The sequence below is a fragment of the Microcebus murinus genome, chromosome 12 (assembly GCF_040939455.1).
Source record: "Microcebus murinus isolate Inina chromosome 12, M.murinus_Inina_mat1.0, whole genome shotgun sequence".
NCBI classification, from domain to species: Eukaryota; Metazoa; Chordata; class Mammalia; order Primates; family Cheirogaleidae; genus Microcebus; species Microcebus murinus.
Window position 1 is genome coordinate 72,479,150 of NC_134115.1, and position 21,389 is coordinate 72,500,538.

General features: G+C 36.7%; 1 protein-coding gene across 5 annotated transcripts in view; it reads right to left on the bottom strand.

The window, feature by feature from the left end:
* Window positions 1–21,389, bottom strand: part of ECPAS (Ecm29 proteasome adaptor and scaffold) — a 110,412-nt gene that overhangs the window by 26,240 nt on the left and 62,783 nt on the right. For all 5 annotated transcript variants that reach the window (XM_012736714.3, XM_076008918.1, XM_012736712.3 and 2 more), the window contains 12 exons: window positions 19,388–19,491; window positions 17,088–17,211; window positions 16,021–16,101; window positions 14,835–15,060; window positions 14,294–14,385; window positions 12,062–12,196; window positions 11,030–11,177; window positions 10,422–10,594; window positions 9,191–9,292; window positions 3,382–3,505; window positions 843–988; window positions 364–418 (listed from right to left, as the gene is read on the bottom strand). In XM_012736714.3, the coding sequence (XP_012592168.3) occupies window positions 364–418; window positions 843–988; window positions 3,382–3,505; window positions 9,191–9,292; window positions 10,422–10,594; window positions 11,030–11,177; window positions 12,062–12,196; window positions 14,294–14,385; window positions 14,835–15,060; window positions 16,021–16,101; window positions 17,088–17,211; window positions 19,388–19,491 (1,510 nt within the window). The remainder of the gene's footprint in view (window positions 1–363; window positions 419–842; window positions 989–3,381; window positions 3,506–9,190; window positions 9,293–10,421; window positions 10,595–11,029; window positions 11,178–12,061; window positions 12,197–14,293; window positions 14,386–14,834; window positions 15,061–16,020; window positions 16,102–17,087; window positions 17,212–19,387; window positions 19,492–21,389) is intronic.

Below are 21,389 nucleotides of genomic sequence, written 5' to 3' on the forward strand. Positions count from 1 at the left end.
TAACATATATACATCCACTTTCTCCTAACTTAAATCAGAGAGGAAAAGTAATCAGACGTAGAAGAAAGCTATTACTTAGTAGAGATATTAATGTTAAAGAAGGCCTCAGCTCCATTTTAAATAGAATGGTGAAGAACATGTTCTAATTTATAAATAAATAAGAATTTGAGTTTCCTGTACCCTAACCAGAAATTATTTGTTTTTTAGCCACTAATGTAATGCTTACCCTTAACATTAATAAACAAGGTTTAATTTTTTTACCACATAGCTCAAAGAGTTTTATTTTCACAAATCCAGACTTTTTTGAAATTTAAAATACAAGTTTAATAAAGTTTAGAAATCTAATATTTGTCAACAACATACCATCATGTTCTGACAGAACTGAAACAAACGCACTTTGAATTTCTTTTAGATGAGACTGAAAGAAGAAAAGAGGCATTAGAATACTGAAACTTTCCCTCTTTGGCAAAGAATCTCGCTCTCAGGGTGTCAGACTCTTAAAGTCTTCTGATTCAAGGCAGTCACAAACAGTGTTGTGCTCTCAGCTGTACAAGTAGACCAAATTACCTGAAGTTGTACCACCAACAGGTACTCTTAACGCATGCAAGCTGACCTCTGCCCCAGTCTGAGCCTCCCCATCCTTAGCAATTCTGACTTTATACCTCCCAAGTTTGGAATCATCTTATAGCCAATATATATCAGGCCATCTTCCTTCACCCCTTCATGTTCAAAATATCTGCTATCGGTTAATGACTCTCACCTTCATATGCTTTCCTACCTACCTTTCACTTATAAAAAGTGTAGTTTCCAACAGAGCTGATCACATACATAGCATGGCTTACCTTCACCTCTTTGTGGGTACTTAGCTTCCTCACAAGGGAAAGGAGCCAGATGCAGGCCGCTTGCCTCACGTGTGGGTTGGGGCTGATGATATGTTTATTTAAAATTACATCCAACACCCATGGAACCACATCATTCACTTTAGCTCCTGGGGAAAAGCAAAGAAAAATAAGAAACAATAAAAATAATTCAATATAGTTTCCTGAAAAGACTAAATTTAAATCACCGTTGACTCAATACAACAATCCTATAACATGCTAAAATCCCAATGACTAAGATGTTTAAATAAGCTGCTGCAGGAATCAATAATGGTTCACTATAGAACCCAGCATAAGCTAAATAACCTGTCAAAGGTACTCAGGTAACTTTAGTTCCCCAGAATGAAAAATCATCCCCACTCTCTCTAGTCTCTGCAATCTTTTTTTCTCTACTAGATCCTTGTCATCTTCCATCTAGAAACTAACAAACAAACCTCTTTTGACTTCGCTTTCTTCAGCTACCATAGTTTTTTCTCCTTTCCTTTGATATTTCCAAGTTTCTCATCGTCAACGCTATGCCATTTTGGCTGGATGACTGTTTGTTGCGGAAAGCTGTCCTGTACACTGCAGGGTTGTCCGGCAGCACCCATCGCCTCTACCCACTAGAGACCTGTAGCACCCTCTCTCCCTGGTGTCCAGATGTTACCAAATGTCCCCTGTGGGGCAAATATCTCATTCCTCCAGTCAAGAAGCACGGTTTTACATTAAAACCCTTCAAAATAGTTGTCTATGTGCACGGTCAAACTCTTTTCTCCTAAGTTTTCTTGAGCCCACTCCAAATCATCCTTTTTCTTTTCTTTTCTTTTCTTCTCCACAAAAATTACTCAAGAAAGTCACCAATTACCTTCCGGTGGCTAAATCCAACTATCTCAACCCTCATCTTAAATGACCTGTTAGCAGGTATGACACAGCTGACTTCCCCACATCAGTCACCCCTTCACAGCTCCTCACTAATCCCATCACTCTAGTTCTCAGATAATCACACAGAACCCCTTTTTTATTTTCCCTTAACCACAACTCTAGCCGCCTAGAGTTCCGCTATCTGGGCGACTACAATTACCAAATTAACAAGACCTTATTTAGATTCCTACAGTGTGCCAGGCCTTACATGCTAGAGATATGAAGATGTCTAAGACCCAGGCCCTAACTGGCTTATAACAAACTAGAACAAATATGAACATAAAAAAGATGGGTAGCATTCAGATGAGAATGACATATAGAACACGTTATGATCAAAATTTAGGTCAAACATTCATCGATATTTTGTTTTCCTTTCCCTAAACAGACAAAAACAGGAGAACCTCATCATTTAATGGACAATTTGAGATTCTTTTGAATGAGTAAAACCACACAGAACCCAATCTTCCAAGAAGAGTCTGAGGCAACACAGAGAAGTCCAGAAGTATAAAGACTAGCACAGATACCTCTCTATTAACCTTTATTTGCATAAGTCACTATGTAAAAACCCACAGACTCAGAAACATGCCTCTCATAGAAGATCCACTCTTCTGTGTGAGCTCTCCCTCCATCGAGCCTCCATTATCACCTCTCACGTGAATCTGGCAGTTTCTACTGCAGGTTTGGTTGTCTTCTTGTTAACAATACCCTGCGCCTTGAGTGTCTTCTTCCTTCTATACAAATTTCTCCTTGCCTTGCTTCATAGGTGTTCAAAGAAAAGCCTCAAAGAGCTGACTCTAATTCAGCTTCCATCAATCCACAGTTCTCCTAATTAGAGTGCAAGCAAAAGTGTGTTTTTCTATTTCCTTTAAAGCTCTTTATGGTGGCTAATTAAATATGTGAACACATTACTGCAGAGTGAAATGTTAACTATAACACTAAGTGCAATAACTAAATTAATGTATTCACGATGGAATACAATTCACAATGGAATTGTTATACCATGAGAACACTAATTTCTTACTTCCCCAACCTCAAAAATACAATATAAAAACTTGGAGATTTTTTCTTTTAAAGATTTTTTTTAATTCTGGTTCAAATAGTGAAATATATTTTCAATTCCAAATTCAAATCAAAGCACAACATATTTGAAATGATAATATCTGTAACATATGGTCAGAAACTACATGCTGCTCCAACTATGTAGTCCTAAAAGCCAGTGCATCTGAACACTGGCAGAAGGCACTGAAGCTTAATTACGTACTAAAGGATTAGGGGACGCACAATTTGGAAACTGCTATACCTCCAATTCTGAAACTGGCTAAATACAACAATCCTCATGAGAAGAGCACAAGCTTGAGGGAAATCCAAAAGCTAACTCCTCTGCTTGCTTGCCAAAGGACAGAAAAAGTTCTCATTAATTTCACGTTCACTCTTCTTTAAGTCAGTTATTTTTCTTGACTGAACCAAATTGGTAGGACAGATGTAAATATTTGAAAAAGAGGAATGTTTGGTTTTGGGTTTTTTTTTTTTGCTTCAAGTGTGATAAAGAAAACAGAAAAAGGTTACTTGATAATTATAAATTAATTAGCCAAATATTTGGTACCAGCAGGAGGAGTGTATTCTTCTTCAGTCACTAGCCAGGCATCTCGGGCAGCCACAGAACTAGTTCCTATTGCAGCGCTGGTAATGGCTTCACCAATAGTGAACTGAAGTTCTATCTGCTTGGCCTGAAATGAAGAAAGCAAAAGGCACGAATAAGAAAACATTTCCCAAAAACATCCATTTCTACAGAAAGGCTGCTTAATATCTTGTTTCTGAGCACACTTTTGTTTCCACTCTTTCCCCAGCTTGCTTTCAGCTAACTTAATGGTTCAAAACTGGGGTAGGATGAGGGAATGGAGAAAGTAAGAATGACTTGAAGATCTTTTTCCAAGTCTGGGCTGCCCTTCTTACCCTCAGAAGAGAACCGCTAAGCAGTGATTTTTAATCTTTGGAAGCACAATATGGTTCTCCCAAGAAGGCATGGCAACCCGTCGTTAAAGACACACAGATCTCAGTGTAAATTCTAGCTCTGTCTCTCACCAGCTACATACCCTTATTTAAACTTCTCTGAACCTCAACAACTTCATAAAATCAACATAATATCATCACCCAAATCATCAGACTGAAGATTAAATGAGGTTAATGTATACAAAACTTATATACAGTACGCCTGATTGTAGTAACTGCACAATAGTAGCTATTATACTAAATAGTAGCTATTATACTACTAAAATTTATTTACACTTATTTAACTCTTCGCACTCGTAAATTATAGGATATCTCCAAGTTACTTGTAAATAGTTCAGGAAAAAATACAGAATAATAAAGCAAATGTAAAACGTTAAAATTTGAGAAATCTGGATAAAGGGTACATAGAAGTTTCTTATACTATTCTTACAACTTGACTATAAGTTTGAAATTGTCTCAAAAGTCAGACGTTAAAACATTTTATACAGTACAAACTCAAATATTTTAAAATTTGATTTAGAAATTTTGACATGCTTCACAAGTATGAGTCACTGATCCACCCTGAAACTGGACCTGCCTTAGTTTCCTTTGGTATTTTTCTGTTTACTATGAATTGAAAGAAATCTAAGAATAGGAGGAATGAGAAAATAATGAAAAACAGACAGCATATGGGGGATATGGGAACAGTGACTCTACAAAAGCATACACAGTTTGACATTCCTGTGCTCAATAAACTAAATGCTCTAGATTTGATGAGGTGTCAAGTGTTAATACCACATGCTTCCCAGTCTCAGGAAAAAAGGATTTAAAGGCTTTAGTCCTACAGCTTCCCAGGTCAAAAGCTTCTCCTGGCAACTTCAAGCTGAGAAAAGGTATTTCAACACAAAGGATCCTTATTAGGGATTCATGTTATGTGCCTGTTTTACCTATATTTCCTTATAGTTAATCACAACATAGTTGGCATTAAAAATAAAAACAAAACTCCACAACTACATTTATGGATGATATTTAGACTTTGCTGTAAATATTCCAGAAATAAAGAGGGTGGTCGGGGGTCAAATAAATAAGAACAGGCACACAGATTTTTTTTCCCCATAATAAAAAGTTAAAAGAGGGAGGAGGTGGAGCAAGATAGCCAAGCAGAACCCTCCCCATCACACCCCCTCCCCTATAGAAACATCAAACATATCCACAAAAGAAAGCATCCTCAGAAGAATGAAAAAATCAGGTGCGAGATCGCAGTACCTACTCTAACAAGAACATGGTTTGAGCATAATAACAAGAATGGAGTAAGAAAGATACATTGCCTACACCACCTCTCCCATAATCCCAGGCAGCACAGCCCAGAGAGAATCTGTGTGCTTGTGGGAGGGATAGGAAAGTGAATGTGGGACTTTGCATTGGAACTCAGTGCCACCCTGTCACAGTGGGACACAGCACAAGGCAAAATGTTACCACTGTCCAAAGAGGGAGCATTTATTTAGACCAGCCCTAGGCCAGAGGGGAATCCACTGCCACAAGCGGGATAAACCTGAGTCCCACCAGCTTTATCACGTGCTGACTAAAGTGGCCTCCGGCCTTGAATAAACATCAGTGGCAATCCAGCAGAAGCTGCTGCAAGCCCTCGGTGAACCACAGGCCTGTGCTGGCCTTGGCGGCCATAGGCTTTGGGTGCAACCAAGCAGCACAATACCAACTGTGGAAGCCACAGGAATGTCCACATCACCCCTCCCCTAACTCCAGGCAGCCCAGCACCGAGAGACTGTTTCCTCCTGGGGCAAAGAGAAGTAAGAGAGCAAGGGACTTTGCCTGGGAACCCAGAAAATTCTTCCTTATCTTCCCTAAGTCCACTGTTGGGAGGGTGTGGGGAATTAGTACCTAAAAGTCTGTAAGACTTGCAGCATGCCTAGGCTTAGGGTCCCTTCCAGTGCTGAGATGGCTGTAGTGACCACATGCTTAGGGAACTCAGTGAATTCCCCTTTGAATTCTTGAAAGGTCCTCTGAAGAAGGACAAGTACAAACAAGGCCAGACTGAAGACTGGAAGAAATACCTAACTCTTCAATACCCAGACATCAACGAAAACTCACAAGTATCAAGAACATTCAAGAAAATAAGACCTAACCAATCAGACTAAATTAGGCACCAGTGACCAACCCTGGAGTGATATAGATATGTAATCTCTCAGGGAATTAAAAATAGCCTTCTAAGGCAGCTCAATGAATTTCAAGAAATGGGATTACCTCAAGCTAAAAAGCTTCTGCACATCAAAGGAAACATTCAACAGAGCAAAGAGACAACTTGTAGAGCAGGAGAAAATATTTATAAACTATCCAAATGACAAGGGATCAATAACTAGAATAAAGAAGGAACGCAACTCAATAACAAAAAAAGCAAGTAATCCAATTTAAAATGGGCAAAAGATCCGAAGAGACATTTCTCAAAGAAGATATACAAATGGCCAATAGGTATATGAAAAATTGCTCAACATCACTAATCATCAGAGAAATGCAAATGAAAACTACAATGAGTGGCTGGGCGCGGTGGCTCACGCCTGTAATCCTAGCACTCTGGGAGGCCGAAGAGGGAGGATTGCTCGAGGTCAGGAGTTCGAAACCAGCCTGAGCAAGAGCGAGACCCCGTCTCTACTATAAATAGAAAGAAATTAATTGGCCAACTAAAAATATATAGAAAAAATTAGCCGGGCATGGTGGTGCATGCCTGTAGTCCTAGCTACTGGGGGGGGAGGGGGGGTCTGAGGCAGAAGGATTGCTTGAGCCCAGAAGTTTGAGGTTGCTGTGAGCTAGGCTGATGCCATGGCACTCACTCTAGCCTGGGCAACAAAGCGAGACTCTGTCTCAAAAAAAAACAAACTACAATGAGATATCATCTCACCCCAGTTAAAATGCCTATTATCAAAAAGACAGAAAATAACACATATTGGCAAGGATACAAAGCAACGGGAATGCTCGCATGCAGTTGCTGAGAATGTAAACTTGTAATGGAAAACAGTATGGAGGTTTCTCAAAAACTAAAAATATGACTACTATATAATCCAGCAATCCCAGTGCTGGGTATACACATCCAAAAGAAAGGAAATAAGTTTATCAAAGAGATATCTACACTCTCATGTTTATTACAGCACTATTCACAATATCTACATCAAAACATGGAATCAACCTAAGTATCCACCAACAGGTGAACAGATACAAATATGTGGTATACGACACAACGGAATAATATTCGACCACAGAAAGAATGAAATCCTGTCACTTACAACATGGATGGAACTGGAGGACATATGTTAACTGAAATAGGCCAGCCACAGAAAGACAAATATCACATGTTCTCACTAATATCTGGAAGCTAAAAAAACTGATCTCAATGAGATAGTGAATAGAACGTTAGTTACCAGAGGCTGAGAAGGGTAGGGGGAGAGGTGGAGGAGGAAAGGGATGAAGAAGATTGGTTAATGGGTACAAAAATACACTTAGATAAAAGGAATAAGTTCTAGTGTTTGGCAGCAGAATAGTGTGACTAATTTTGAAATAGCTAGAAGAGCATATTTGGAATGCTTCCAACATGAAGAAATGATAAATGTTTGAGGTAATGATATCCCCATTACCCTGATTTGATCATTATACACTATATGCTTGTACAGTGTCACATGTACCCTATAAATATGTACAACTATTATGCATCAATTAAAAAAATAAAAAGTTAAAAGAAAAAAAAAACTTTAGCAATTTGTTCTAGTTGACTGTGAAGACATTCCACTTCTATTCTCGCATTTTCATCCATTCTTATCATTTCATCTCTCCACCTTATTCCTGTTTCTAGCATTTTGTGTATTTCTGTATGTCTAAACTCTAAAAATAATGGCATCAAAAGCAAGTTAAGAATCCAGAGAAGCCTTCATTTATTTTTAAAAAACTAGAAGAAACTCACCTCTCTCATGGATTTAAAAAAGAAAAAAGATGAAAAAGTAGACATCATACATTTATCTCTAAGTGGTTACAATGTCAGTGACATCCTGATACAGGGAGAACGTGACATAGGTATAATTTATAATCCAAAATAATTCACTTTAAAAATACTGAATTAAACATCTAGAGGCCTGAATTTTAACATCATTTCTCTCATTCAGCTGCCTCAGCCCTTAGCTTCAACTCTCCTCTCTCCTCCCTCCCCGTCCTTCAAGGGCTAGCAGCAAACTCTGCTTCAAAAAACCTGCATCAACTCTCCCTGGCAAAAATGCACCTTCCCGGCCGGGCGCTGTGGCTCACGCCTGTAATCCTAGCTCTTGGGAGGCCGAGGCGGGCGGATTGCTCAAGGTCAGGAGTTCAAAACCAGCCTGAGCAAGAGCGAGACCCCGTCTCTACTATAAATAGAAAGAAATTAATTGGCCAACTGATATATATATAAAAAATTAGCCGGGCATGGTGGCGCATGCCTGTAGTCCCAGCTACCTGGGAGGCTGAGGCAGGAGGATCACTCGAGCCCAGGAGTTTGAGGTTGCTGTGAGCCAGGCTGACGCCACGGCACTCACTCTAGCCTGGGCAACAAAGTGAGACTCTGTCTCAAAAAAAAAAAAAAAAAAAAAAATGCACCTTCCCTTGTAATTCCACTGCCTTCTATGCAAATGTCCATTCAGTTACTTACTCTACCAATATTTACTAAGGTCCTACCATTACCAATCACACTGCTAGGCACTTGTTTTGTAACAGTGGGCTAAACAGACACTGCCCTCAGTCTAGTGGGCAGTTAGAAACCCATCAATGCTGTGAAAAATATGAGAGTCATGATAGCACAAATAACTAAAGAATCTACCCTAGAGTCTGAAGGGTCAGGGAAGGCTTCTCAAGGAGCACAGCAATCATCTGAGAAAGAAGGAAGTATGGGGCTTTCAAAAGCTCAATGCAATGAAGGCCAAAGAGACTGGTATACGAAAATGTGAGTGAATGTCAAGAATGAAGGCCAGATTAGGCAGGGGCCAAGGGTCAGATCAGGCCATGCTAAGACACTGACCACACTGTATTAGCACTGCCTACTTGCAGGTTTTCCCCACTATTCCAGATATCTAGAGGACAGAACTAAATCATCAGACTTGAGAGCAACTAGTATACCAGCACCCACTCCCCACATCTGGCTGATGGGGTAGGTTTCCCCTTTTACCCCTAATACACTGTGCTTTACTCAAAAATTATGAGAAAAGGTCTTTCCTTCATAGGTGATTTAGTCAATGCTATGCCTAGCACAGTGAAGAGCCCTAAGCTAGCACTCATAATTAAGTATATAGCGAATAAATGAGTAAAAGTTTAATCAAAAATCTTATAGCATGCAAAACTACACCTAAAAAATGCCTTTGCTTGAATAACTGACAATCAGATAGCAATATAAATACCTCCACAGAATCCATCAGACCTTGCAAGAGGAGTTTCTGGTGAGGAAAATCTCCATCCCCAACTGGAAAATATCCCAGTGTTTGGATTGCTCGTTCTTTCATCTGGAAGAAAACAGAATTTTTTTCTTTTAAACAAAGTATATAAGAGCTTTACCACAGAACATTGTTTCCAAAATGAGATGACAGGCAGGAGCACTCTAACTAATGCACCAATGCATAAGCCTTCATAAAAGCATCCAATTTCACAGAAGTATGTCTATAAGACACTGGAGGCAAAAAATACATAAAACTGAGTCCATTGAGGATCCATGGCTGCAAAGAAGAAACAAGAAAGCCTACACCTAGGCTTAACTTTGAAACTATAATGATTAAAAATATAGGTTTCTGGGTCCAGAGGATCTAGGACCACATCACACCTCAACTATTTCAGGAGCCTTTACAGGTGTGCAACCTTAGGCAAGTTCCTTCACTTCACTGTGACTCTATTTCCTCAGGTTATCTTATACGGAGATGACAACTGTGCCAACTTCACTAGCCCTTCCTTTTGCAAATTAATTAATGTATGAAAAGTGCTTAGTACACTCCCTGGCACATTACAAGTGTTTGCCAATGGTTGGCAATTATTAGTTAGTAATAACTAACAAAAATTAAACTATGTGATCTTCTCTCATCTTTATTAAACTTGTAGTAAACTGATATTTCTGCTCATTAAATCATCTTATACCTCCAACACTGAAGTGCTTTTATCATAAAGAATATATTTTAAAGTCTATGAATATACTTAACTAAAACTAAAAAACATAAATATCTTCTCCCTCAGATTACACACACTGCTTACTAATGCCCAGTCTTCTTAAAAACAAACTGCCTTTAGGAGATTAAGATTTAGATTTGGTCTAAAATTGTGAAGATTGTAAAAGTACTTAATATTTTATTATTCACCTTCTGCATGACAAAAAAAGATCTCTTGATGAATCTAATACTTCATTCAAAGTCTTAATAAAGGCCTAAATTAGAATACTGGTTCAAAAGATGTACACGAAGGCTGTACACAAATCATTCCTAACTCAAAAGTAAACATTGAGACTTTCTTCTTATATAATTTAATTGCTCTTTTTGACATTAAATCCTTCTTCCAACTGCAATGCCACCTATCCTCATTATAATTTGGTTTTGCTCATTTATGAACAGAAAGAAATCCAAAAGGAAAGGAAAAAAGAAAGAAACTTGCCTTATTTGTTTCTTTACTGGAGGGTATTCTATTTAGTAAGCTTTCTACAAGATGCAATTTGGTAAAGCCAGATCCCTCACTTGGGATTGGGAGAGGACCATTTCTCCCAATTTCACCCAGAGCTGTACAGGCAGCAATTGCCAGGAGGGGCGATGTACTATCCAAAAATGAGCCTGTAAGCACATTTAGATAAAACAGAGAATGATATACTGTTATCCTTGTGATCCAAAGCAACCAGCAATGTAGTCAAGATTTTTTTAAAAGAAAGCAAAATAAAATCAAAGTCTATAATATCTTCTAGTTGACAATTTGTTAACATTTATTCAGTAATGAGACACCATGGCAACAGAGGAGTATTCTTCTGAATGTATAAATTTTTTCCCATAACAGAATCATTCCTGTTATATGAAAGCATGTAGAAAAAAATATACACAAAAAATAGAGTACTTTCATTGTTATTAAAACTATAGAATTTATTCAGCATCAAGTAAGTTTTTATGGAAAAGCCTGTGCCTTTAAAGTGCAATGTTATAAAAAGAAATACCGTATTAAAATTTAACATAATTCAGAAATTGCAACATCTGAGTCAGCATAAAGATATTAATTACCTATTGTTTCTGTGGCACTCTGAATGAGTTCCTCTTGTTCAGGCAGGAAATCAGCATTTCTCTCTGGGTCTTGTTGCTTCTTTTTAGCCAAATATCTTCCCACTGTGAATCCCAATGCAAGCAAGGAACCGTGCTGTATCTCTGGGCTCTAAATTCAACAACACAATAGTGTATGTCTCTGGCTCTCTCGCACGTGTGCAAGAATATACTGAAATAATTGTTTATTAGAATCAGCTCTCCAATAAAACATAAAGCCAAAAAATCAAGTGAGCACTTGAGGTTCCACTGGATGTTAATGAACCAAGTTTAAGAAACAGCAGAAACCTTAAATTTCTAACACAGAGAATTTTGAGAAGTTAAGCTGAGTCTTGATCCACCTTCAAGATTTATGTTCCTTAATCCCACACCCACTCCAACTCTGGGTAAGGTGACTCACTTACATGCTCCTACAGCACCCACCCTTTCTTCCAGCTTAAAGCACTTATATAAGTACAGTATCATAATTTGCAAGCATAATTTCTCCTTACTGCCAATAAAATACAATGAACAGATCCTATTTCTAATTGCTAAAACCTCTAAATACAAGGCAGCCAATAAACTATTTGAAAGCAAAGTTTGTTTTTTCATGGGCACAATGGTAAGCAGCAATAATATGGAAGAAAAAAGGAAACATTTCTCCCCCCTTCAATACTAACCAGGCCTGACCCTCCCTAGCTTGCAAGATCAGACGAGACTGGGTTTGTTCTGGGTGTTATGGCTGTAGGTTCTAAGCGCCATGCAGTACTAGACATTCTCATGTATTTACTCACCACTGTATTCCCAGCACCTAAAACAGTGCTTAACAGGCACAGCACTCATATTTGTAAAATGAACTGACTGAAGCAATGTATTACCTACCTCATTTAATCTTTACCATAAAAAAAACGTATTTGTTATTTTACAAATGAGAACATAAAAACTAAAAATAGGCTACATTCTTTTGTAAAACCCTATCTCCCACAAAAAAGAACAAAGACAAAACTGATAACATACATGATTGTCCTTTGTAGTCTTTATAAGCTGTTCTATCATTGACTTTAACTCATTTCCCGAAACTGTTGATACCACCACAGAATAAAACAATGCTGCCAGTTCACGCATTTCTTCTTTACTGCTATTCATCAGACTCTGAGTGGTACAGAAAAATAAATATATACGTTATATATAACCATCTTCCTGTTGACAGTATCTAACATTTAAAATTAAAAGAATAAATTATATATTATAATGTTCAATCTATTGGCATCCATGACAAAAAACACAAGCTATTGTTTGAAAACAAAATGAAAGCAATTCAATATACCAAAATCTTAGGTACATTTTCAATTAAAGATACATAAGTAGAAAACACGACAAATTAATACACAGATGATCTAAAACAGAGGCCAGTAAACTTTTCCCATAAAGGGTCAAACAGGCATTGTGGGCCATTCGGTCTCTATTGCAACTACTACATCCTGCCACTGCCCTGCAAAAGCAGCCACAGACAATGTATGTGGAATGGGCGTGGCTATCTTCCAACAGAATGTCATGAATGCTATAATTTTCACATGCCATTAAATGTTAGTTGTCTTTTGATACTTTTTACAAACTTTTAAAAATATAAAAGCCATTCTTAGCTTGCAGGCCACTCAAAAACAGGAGGAGGCCATATATGGCCCTTGGACCACAGTATGACAGCCCTGATCTAAGAGATCAAAGCTCAAAAACTATAAAATCGGCCGGGTGCGGTGGCTCACGCCTGTAATCCTAGCACTCTGGGAGGCCGAGGCGGGCGGATTGCTCAAGGTCAGGAGTTTGAAACCAGCCTGAGCAAGAGCTAGACCCCGTCTCTACTATAAATAGAAACAAACTAATTGGCCAACTAATATATATAGAAAAAATTAGCCGGGCATGGTGGCACATGCCTGTAGTCCCAGCTACTCGGGAGGCTGAGGCAGGAGGATTGCTTTAGCCCAGGAGTTTGAGGTTTCTGTGAGCTAGGCTGATGCCACGGCACTCACTCTAGCCTGGGCAACAAAGCGAGACTCTGTCTCAAAAAAAAAAAACAAAACTATAAAATCATTTTAAAATCAGCAAATATTCATAAAGAATAAAAAGCATTTTTAAACTAGAAGCAATTTCATGAGATCGGATTTTCCAGAAAAGTGCAAAACTCTCACCTCTTGGCAAATTACATTCATATTTTCACACTTAAAGATAAAATCTGTACATTTTATCATAATTCAAGCTGCCATCTTCCAAAAAGAATTATATTACGTAGCAGAAGAGATACACAAAACTGAACAGGCTATACTTGTACTAAAAAAAGTATTCACTGCTTCTCTGAAGTTCAAATTTAACTGAGCATCTTGTATTTTTATTTGCTAATCCTGGCAACCCTTTTGATGTGACCAAGGGACAGAACACCCTCATACATGGCTGGTGGAAATGTAAACTAGTACCACCTGCATGGAGGGTATGGCATTATCTATCAAAACTATAAAAGCACATGTGCTCTGACCTAGTAATTCCACTTCTGAGGAATCCATCTAAAACACATACTCTTCCCCATATGCAAAATGACAGATTATTCATTGCAGCAGAATGGAAGTACTCTAATGACCATTAATAAAGATCTAGAGTAAATTATAGTACATTCATACAATGAAAAATGATGAAGCTGTTAAAGAGGATGCTCTCTCTATAGGTATAGAGGAATAGCTCCAAGTTCTACGGTTAAGTTAAAGGTACAAAATAGCGTGAATAGTATGCTTTTTGTGTAAAAGAAAGGAGAAAAATTAAAAATGCATATTTTTACATGTATATGCATAAGTAAACTCTAGAAAGTATGTCATAAGTCAGTGAAGTGATTCTTATATATGAGGGAGAAAGTTGGGGGGATTTGGATAGGTGGGAGATGGTTGTAGAGAGGAGACATTTTATACATTTTTTAATTTAAACTATAGAAATCTATTGCTTACTTTTTAAAAAAACTTTGGAAACAGAAAAGGAATTATTTTATACTCATATGACTCAATTCATCTCCCACTCTCACCCAGATGGGTCAATGAGATATTAATATATTGACATACATACTTCCTAGTAAGTGTTTGATAATGAGGTGGTTCTCAAAATGAGCTAAAGGCAGAAAAGGTCATAGGAACATTGGTAAGAAAAAGAAATCAAGGGGTTAAAGTATGAAATATACAGGATCAAAGAAAAATATACATGCACAGGACATACCTTTATCCATTCTGTTTTGTCTACAAATTTGGTAGCCAGTTTTTCTGGATACACTGACACAGCTTCCAACAGACAGTACATAACTGGCAAACCTAAGTAAGAATACAGTACCATTTTAAATTTCAAGAAAAGCAATGAACATACAGGGATCACGAAATTCCTTTAATGTATAAGGCTACTGCTTCAGCACACATTCCCTCACAGTTCTACCAAAAAAAACCCCAAATTACACAACCTAAATATAGTATGTACTTCAATACAGCAAATTTATGAATTAGTTATCTATAAAAAGGGAGATCTTGTTCTTCACACACACTTCCAAAGTAAAAATATATTAATATTATCTATTGTCAGTATTTCTTTCTGAAGACAGAATAATTGTATCAAGAATGAATCAGATAAGTTTAGAAAAGAAACACAGACTGATGTTCAGTTACAGAAGTGGAGAGAGAATAATTTTGCTATAAATTCTTAGCTGAGTTTAAAATTAGACTTTTGCTTAAATGCTTTAATGTCTTTCCTCAGTATCACGACTTCCTACCTCCAACTCCTGCTAACAACTGCTGAAGCAGGCCAATGTAAATCTGAACAGGGTTGGTTTCCCCACTCTTATTAGAGGATGATGAAGATGTCGCCTGGCTGCCTGACATTAAAGTCCGTATATAGCGTCCAATGGCTGGGGCGTGATCTTGCATATCAGCCAAACTCTGAGAGGTGGGCACCACCCCCGCGCTGTGAGCTAAGCACATGCGCAGGTATAAAACTATCTAAAAACAAAAGAAAGAGGAATACCAGTTAAGCTTCTCAAAAAGTCAGTGTAGGAGGATACTCTTCAAAGTGACATTTTCCAGTTTTGATTCACCCACCCTCCTTCATAAAGCTATTCCAATCCTCATGGAAGCCCAAAAATATGACTCAATATGTCAACTAAATTAACACAATGGAACAAAACTTATACAATAAGCTTTCACAAATCCAAAGAGTATTTTTAACGGAATTAAAATACAAACTTAACTTTTAAAGTCTGAAAATTACAATGAAACTTATTACTTTTTAAAAGCCATATATATGTGATTAGGCATAAATCTGGGGCAAATGGCCTATTGTTGTATTTCCAATTGCGTTTAATCTCCACTGACACAAGAATTGAGAAAACAGGTTCAAATCATCTACAAGAGAATATGACACTATAAAAACCTCTAATATAAACTGGCTACTAAGGAGTCCTCTGGAAGCTCTTTCCTTGATAGCTAAAATAAGACAGGCAGCAACTCACTGTGAATATTCTTACTCACTCCGAACAAGATTATCTCTTGTAATTTAATTAGTGCAAGTCAATGATCTAGAAAATAGAATTTCTCTTAATAACAGTTATAAATTAATCCTCTCCAATCTTCAAAACTAAATAACCCAAACAACCTCAACAATATGCTGGCTTTAAAACTCAAGTCTAACTTGCTGCAAAATCCCAACAGTAATCACTACAGAGCATCTAGTTCTTTCGCAAAAAGTATCTCACAGAGATAAATATATTTATGGATTCCACTATGAACTAAAATAATACCAATTACCAAATTAACATTTTTTAAATAAACAACCTAGTGAAGAACAATGACACCACAATATGGGTTTACCTAGAACACAAAAAATGACAGACATCTCCTTGGATGTAGCATAATCTTTTAAAACCTTAACAAAAAGCAAATAGAAATATATGAAAGTTCTACCTCTCCAAAAGCTGCCGGGTTAAATGGAAGGACAGTGGTCCCAGTCATGTACTTGACTGGAGTTTTCATTCGATGGGAAGCCTAAGTTAAGAGAGCCCAAAACAAACAATTACTGAAAAAGTGAGCACATGTGCTCCTCCTCAACTGAAAAACAACTGTATTTCTAGCACATGTCCAAGGTTTGCTTCTGTCTTTTTCTAATCAAAACATTTTCCTATTAATTATGCTGATTTTTCATGTCCCTCCCATCCTAAATAACAGTTTGTTGCTTTCCCTGCCCGCAATGTTTTCACTGGCTTGTTTAAAAAAAAATAAACCATTCCAGACATCTACTGACATGGTCGCCCTAGGCCACTACATGCCAGTTATTTTCATTAATAATGGAGGTAGGAGGAAAATAAGAGCACAGAGAATCTCCTGACCACAAACGACTGTGCTATGGAAAACAGAATCATGCTGCTCCATGCTGACCTCCAACTCCCTTAAGGTGCCTACCCAGCAAAAAGCCAGGGTCACCAGCAGAGGTGAAAGGCATGACAGTATCCTCCAGCATATTCAAGGAAAACACTGACGTAAAATGTGAGACAGAGTCAAGGCTGGGGAATCATTATGCCAATGTTCTAATCTACCAGCAAAACACACTCTGAAAAGCAGAGGCTTGCAAAAGCAGATGGGACGTTCTCTTATGATCACAGTGGAAAAAGCATAAACTGCTCCCTGAAGCATCCTTAAACTTATAGTACCCTGAAGAGTACCCTTAAAAATATAAAGAAAATGAATTTTTAAGCATGTCATACTAAGGGGAAAAATTTTTTAACACAGCCAAAATGTTGATAACCATGAAAAGAATTAGAAGTAACTCATATTTAGGCAAAACATACCAATTACATTGAGAATTATGGTTCTCCTTACTTTGTACCACCCTTATTATAAATATTAACATTAACATTGCTAGAAACTTTACTAATTCAACATTTAATGTTTACATTTTTTCACTTAAAAATGGATGTTTATTTTCATCATCCATTATATGATTCAAACAAATTATGTGAAGTTAAATGCCATACCTTTTCTTGGATATAATATACCATTTCTGGGAAAGAAGGCATCTGCTCAGAAGCACTTTCTTTTCTGTTTCGACCAGGAAGACACCGTAATACTCGTTGTGCTTCTCCATGAACTTCTTCTCGTCTTTTAGAAAGATAAATAAGAATAAAAATTAAACTTCACCAATTAAAAAACAATCATTTGAAGAATAAGAACAGTAATCTGGCAGATGGAATTCTGAGAAAATGTCTTAAATATATTCTTGGCTATCTAAAATATTGTCAATAAAACACATTTTAAGAAATTACTTCTTTTTGGAAATTTCATGAGATTTGGAGAGTCATCTGACTTGCATCTTTGAATTTTATCCACAGAAAAAAAACAAACAGGTATTGCAATTCATTATGTAAATATCTATATGTATGCTTTACCCTGCAAGAGGCAAATCATAAACAACTATAATACATACTTTAAAATTCAGTGACTTCCCAGTGTTCTATATACTCCACCCAAACTCTTATACTACTATGGTATTCAGCTACAGTTCTGTACAACTGGTAACTGATAAGTGACATTACTGTGTAAAATGTAAAACCCAACTAATTGCAGACTACCTAGAGATTGACCTCAGCAATAATCTTATTCAGATACTATAAAAAGGATCTTTTAAGTCCTTACTTGCCTCTGAACTATATCTAGTTTTCCTAACAACAAAGAGCTAACAAAACAGAATAAATAAAGCCTCAGAGAAGGGCACAGTGGCATGCACCTGTAGTACCAGCTACTCAGGAGTCTGAGGCAGGAGGATTGCTTATAGCCAGAGTTTGAGGCTGCAATATGCTATGATCATGCCTGTGAAAAGCCACTGCACTCCAGCCTGGGCAACATAGGGAAATCCATCTCTAAAAAATTAAAATAAATAAAGCCTCAAATTGCCAGAGGATTTTCATTTGACTGGGACAGTTTTAACTAAACTACAGAAGAAATTAGTTATGCTTTGAGTTAGTTGAATTAGTTATGCTTTGATTTTGGTTTTTTAAATAAAATTTTTAGCACTTAGAGACAGGCACAGTGGTTAAGGGCTCTGTTTAAAGTCCAACTTCCTGGACTTAAATTCTGGCTCTAACATGAATTGCCATCTTGACTGCCAAGCCACAGTACTGTGTGGCCTGTCATTGGGAAAATAATGCAAAAAAAAGCGAGAAGCACCAGAATCAAGACTAACAATCCAAAGTCACTTTAACCAAATCTAAATGCTCTATATGAGAAGCAACAGCCAAGATCAGAAGTCAAAAGTCAGAGCCTCTCAATAACCTGTGATATCCAATTAAAATACCAAACAAATCAATCAAAGCAAAATACATGCAATTTATAGGAAAGAAAATAAATGGCATCTGAGACATACAGTTGGGCATACAGTTCCAACTAGACTATGGAAACAGTTATCATGTAATTATCCATTTGTTTTTAATGGACCTTAAGTTTATGGGCAAGGCTATTCAAATCATCAAAGGATGTATAATTTTATTTAAACCATTCATCAGTACAGATAGGGCTTTTCACCCTCCAAGGTAAGGCTATCACTGATAACAAAAAAGAAAAGAATATTTAAGAATCTCAGTTATAGGATGCAAAAATTCTAAATATTAGATGTAATAATAGTTTAATATTATGAAATGTATTAGAGTGCTTCCAGGATTTCACAATGTCATTGACTATAAGATATATAACAGATTTGATAAGAGTCATTTTAATATGTATACATATATCTCATTGTAAGTATATGACTTTTAAAGGCATGTCCTAATTTCAGAACCACTTAAACATTTTTAAAAGCGCATTATATACTCTAGAAATGCAGTAATATAATTTATACAAAATTCAATATATATTTCACCTAAAAATCTTACTAGATAAAAAATGATACTCCATCAACATGTGTATGTATGTCACACCATCAACATTAACCTTTTTTCTCCTTACGTAAGACCTGTTTTTAGTGATATAATTATATTCCATATACAATCATGTAATTTACCTTATTTACACTTGACCACTTCATAAGCATTTTTCTATATCATATATTACATAAACATACATGTAAATCATATACATTATATATAGATATACATGTAATATCTATAGTATTATGTAATATATAAGTATATGACAATTCTCTGTCATAACAAAGGCCATACTTTTAACTATTTAATAAATTGCTTCAAAATTTCATAGACCTACATTGCAAACAGAAATTTTAGTAATTTTCAACTAAATTTAAAATGAACCCAAATTCAAATTAATATCCTCTGAAACTTACGGATCTCCTGCAGCCAGTAGGAGCAAATATCTGGAAGGTATATGATCCGAGGGAAACACTGTGCTGGCAAATTTCACAGCAACCTGTCGAACTTGAACCTCAGGCTATTTGACACATAAATACACAGAGACCCCATCAAAAAAAAAAAAAGAAAGAAAACTCAATAACCAGCCATTCATTCCAGTCAAGATGAGTCATTCTAATTATAAACAATTCAAAACTTTGGGTTGATATTTTAATATACATGTCTAAATCAATAAAATCAAGACAGATAATTTATTCAAAATCTTTATGTTGTTTAAAAATATTTTGGATAGTGACATTACTTAAAGAGTACTTTTATGATTTAAGAGGATCCTCCAAGTAAAACAGGAAGACCCACAAAGACCATAGCTAGAGAATGTCTCTGTACATGCCCATCCTCAGCCAAAACCCAGGGCCAGGGTTACTGTGACAGTTTCTGGGCACCACCTCTGCCTCTCTAACTCTCAAACTATCAGTCACATGAGTGAAATTCAGGTATTTTGCAGGGAACACAAACAGAGTTAGTTTACTTGGAATTCACATGAATTTGGAACAAAATACCTCCAATGTTCTCAGATTAGCTCTTCAGTTAAAACTGACTCCAAAGTTTCAACTATATAAATATATTCAATGAATTTAGATTAATAATCTATGAATACAAATTTCAACCAGCAACGAACATAGCTTTAGAATCCTAGTGATCCTGAAGCTTTATCATCATGTACCTTCCCTCAGGTCATTCTTCAAGCATATAACATACATAAGGTAAGAGAGACATTATATACTGTCCTACACATTCTGGTGTTCAGGCTATTTAGCATTCCCTGAGCTACATTAAAGAGTACCATATTAAGGACTAGTCTAAATTATATGATTAGCCTAGAGTTTGGCTGCTTTAAACATAGTCTCTGAAAAGAAATTAGCTTTGGCTTGGTAATATTGTTACATGATTTGATCTACACAAGTAGAACCAGTATCTACAAGCATTTATGTAAGCATCACACTTCCTCTTAAGGTTACCTAAGCAAAGTTTTAGGTATTCTATTCTAATGAGCTTCCAAGGAAGCCTAAACATTTTTGTCCATGACATATGACCATGAACCATGAGCAATGGACATCAGGAGCATCGACAATAAGACTCTCTATGTAGCAAGTTTTCTGAATATATATAATGGCACAATTTAATCATGTCCTATTTCAACAGAAACTAGACACCTTTCAGAACTTTAATAATTCCCTCAATATTAAATATTAAATCATGTCAGTTTAATTTAGGACACACTTTATCTTAATCTCACCCATACTTTTGATATCACTCCCTCTTCTAATCTCCCTCTCTTTCTACTTCCAAAAGAACTGACTAAAGCATATATGTATTTTATTTTGTATATCACATATTATACATACATACGTATATATCTATAAATATTCAAGTCTACAAACTCCCAAGAAACCCAAAGAAAGAGGACAAAAGGAAAAAGAGCAGGTACAATAATACAGGCTTACTTCCTACATACTCATTTTGACATATGGAATTTGTCTTTCATTCTTCTGCCTTTCTCTGACAGTGTTACCTACAGAACTACAGAGGACTACAGTAGACTACAGTCCACTACAGAACCCCAGTGGACTACAGAGCTCAGCTACCAGTTAAGACAAAACACTTCCTACTTAGAGAACATGGCATTAAGAACAGTTTTCCCACATAAAAAGCTTTAAACATAAATATCACTGCCACTACTTCTCTCCTAAAATCAAATTTTCACTTGGAAGAATTAAAAACAGATCATAAACCACAGTCCAAGTGAAAGCAAACAGTCCTCTCAATTATCGAAGACAGTTAAGGAGAAAGCAATTTAAATTTTGTTCTTAAAAATGTGAAATGTGGGCCGGGCGTGGTGGCTCACGCCTGTAATCCTAGCACTCTGGGAGGCCGAGGCAGGTGGATTGCTCGAGGTCAGGAGTTCGAAACCAGCCT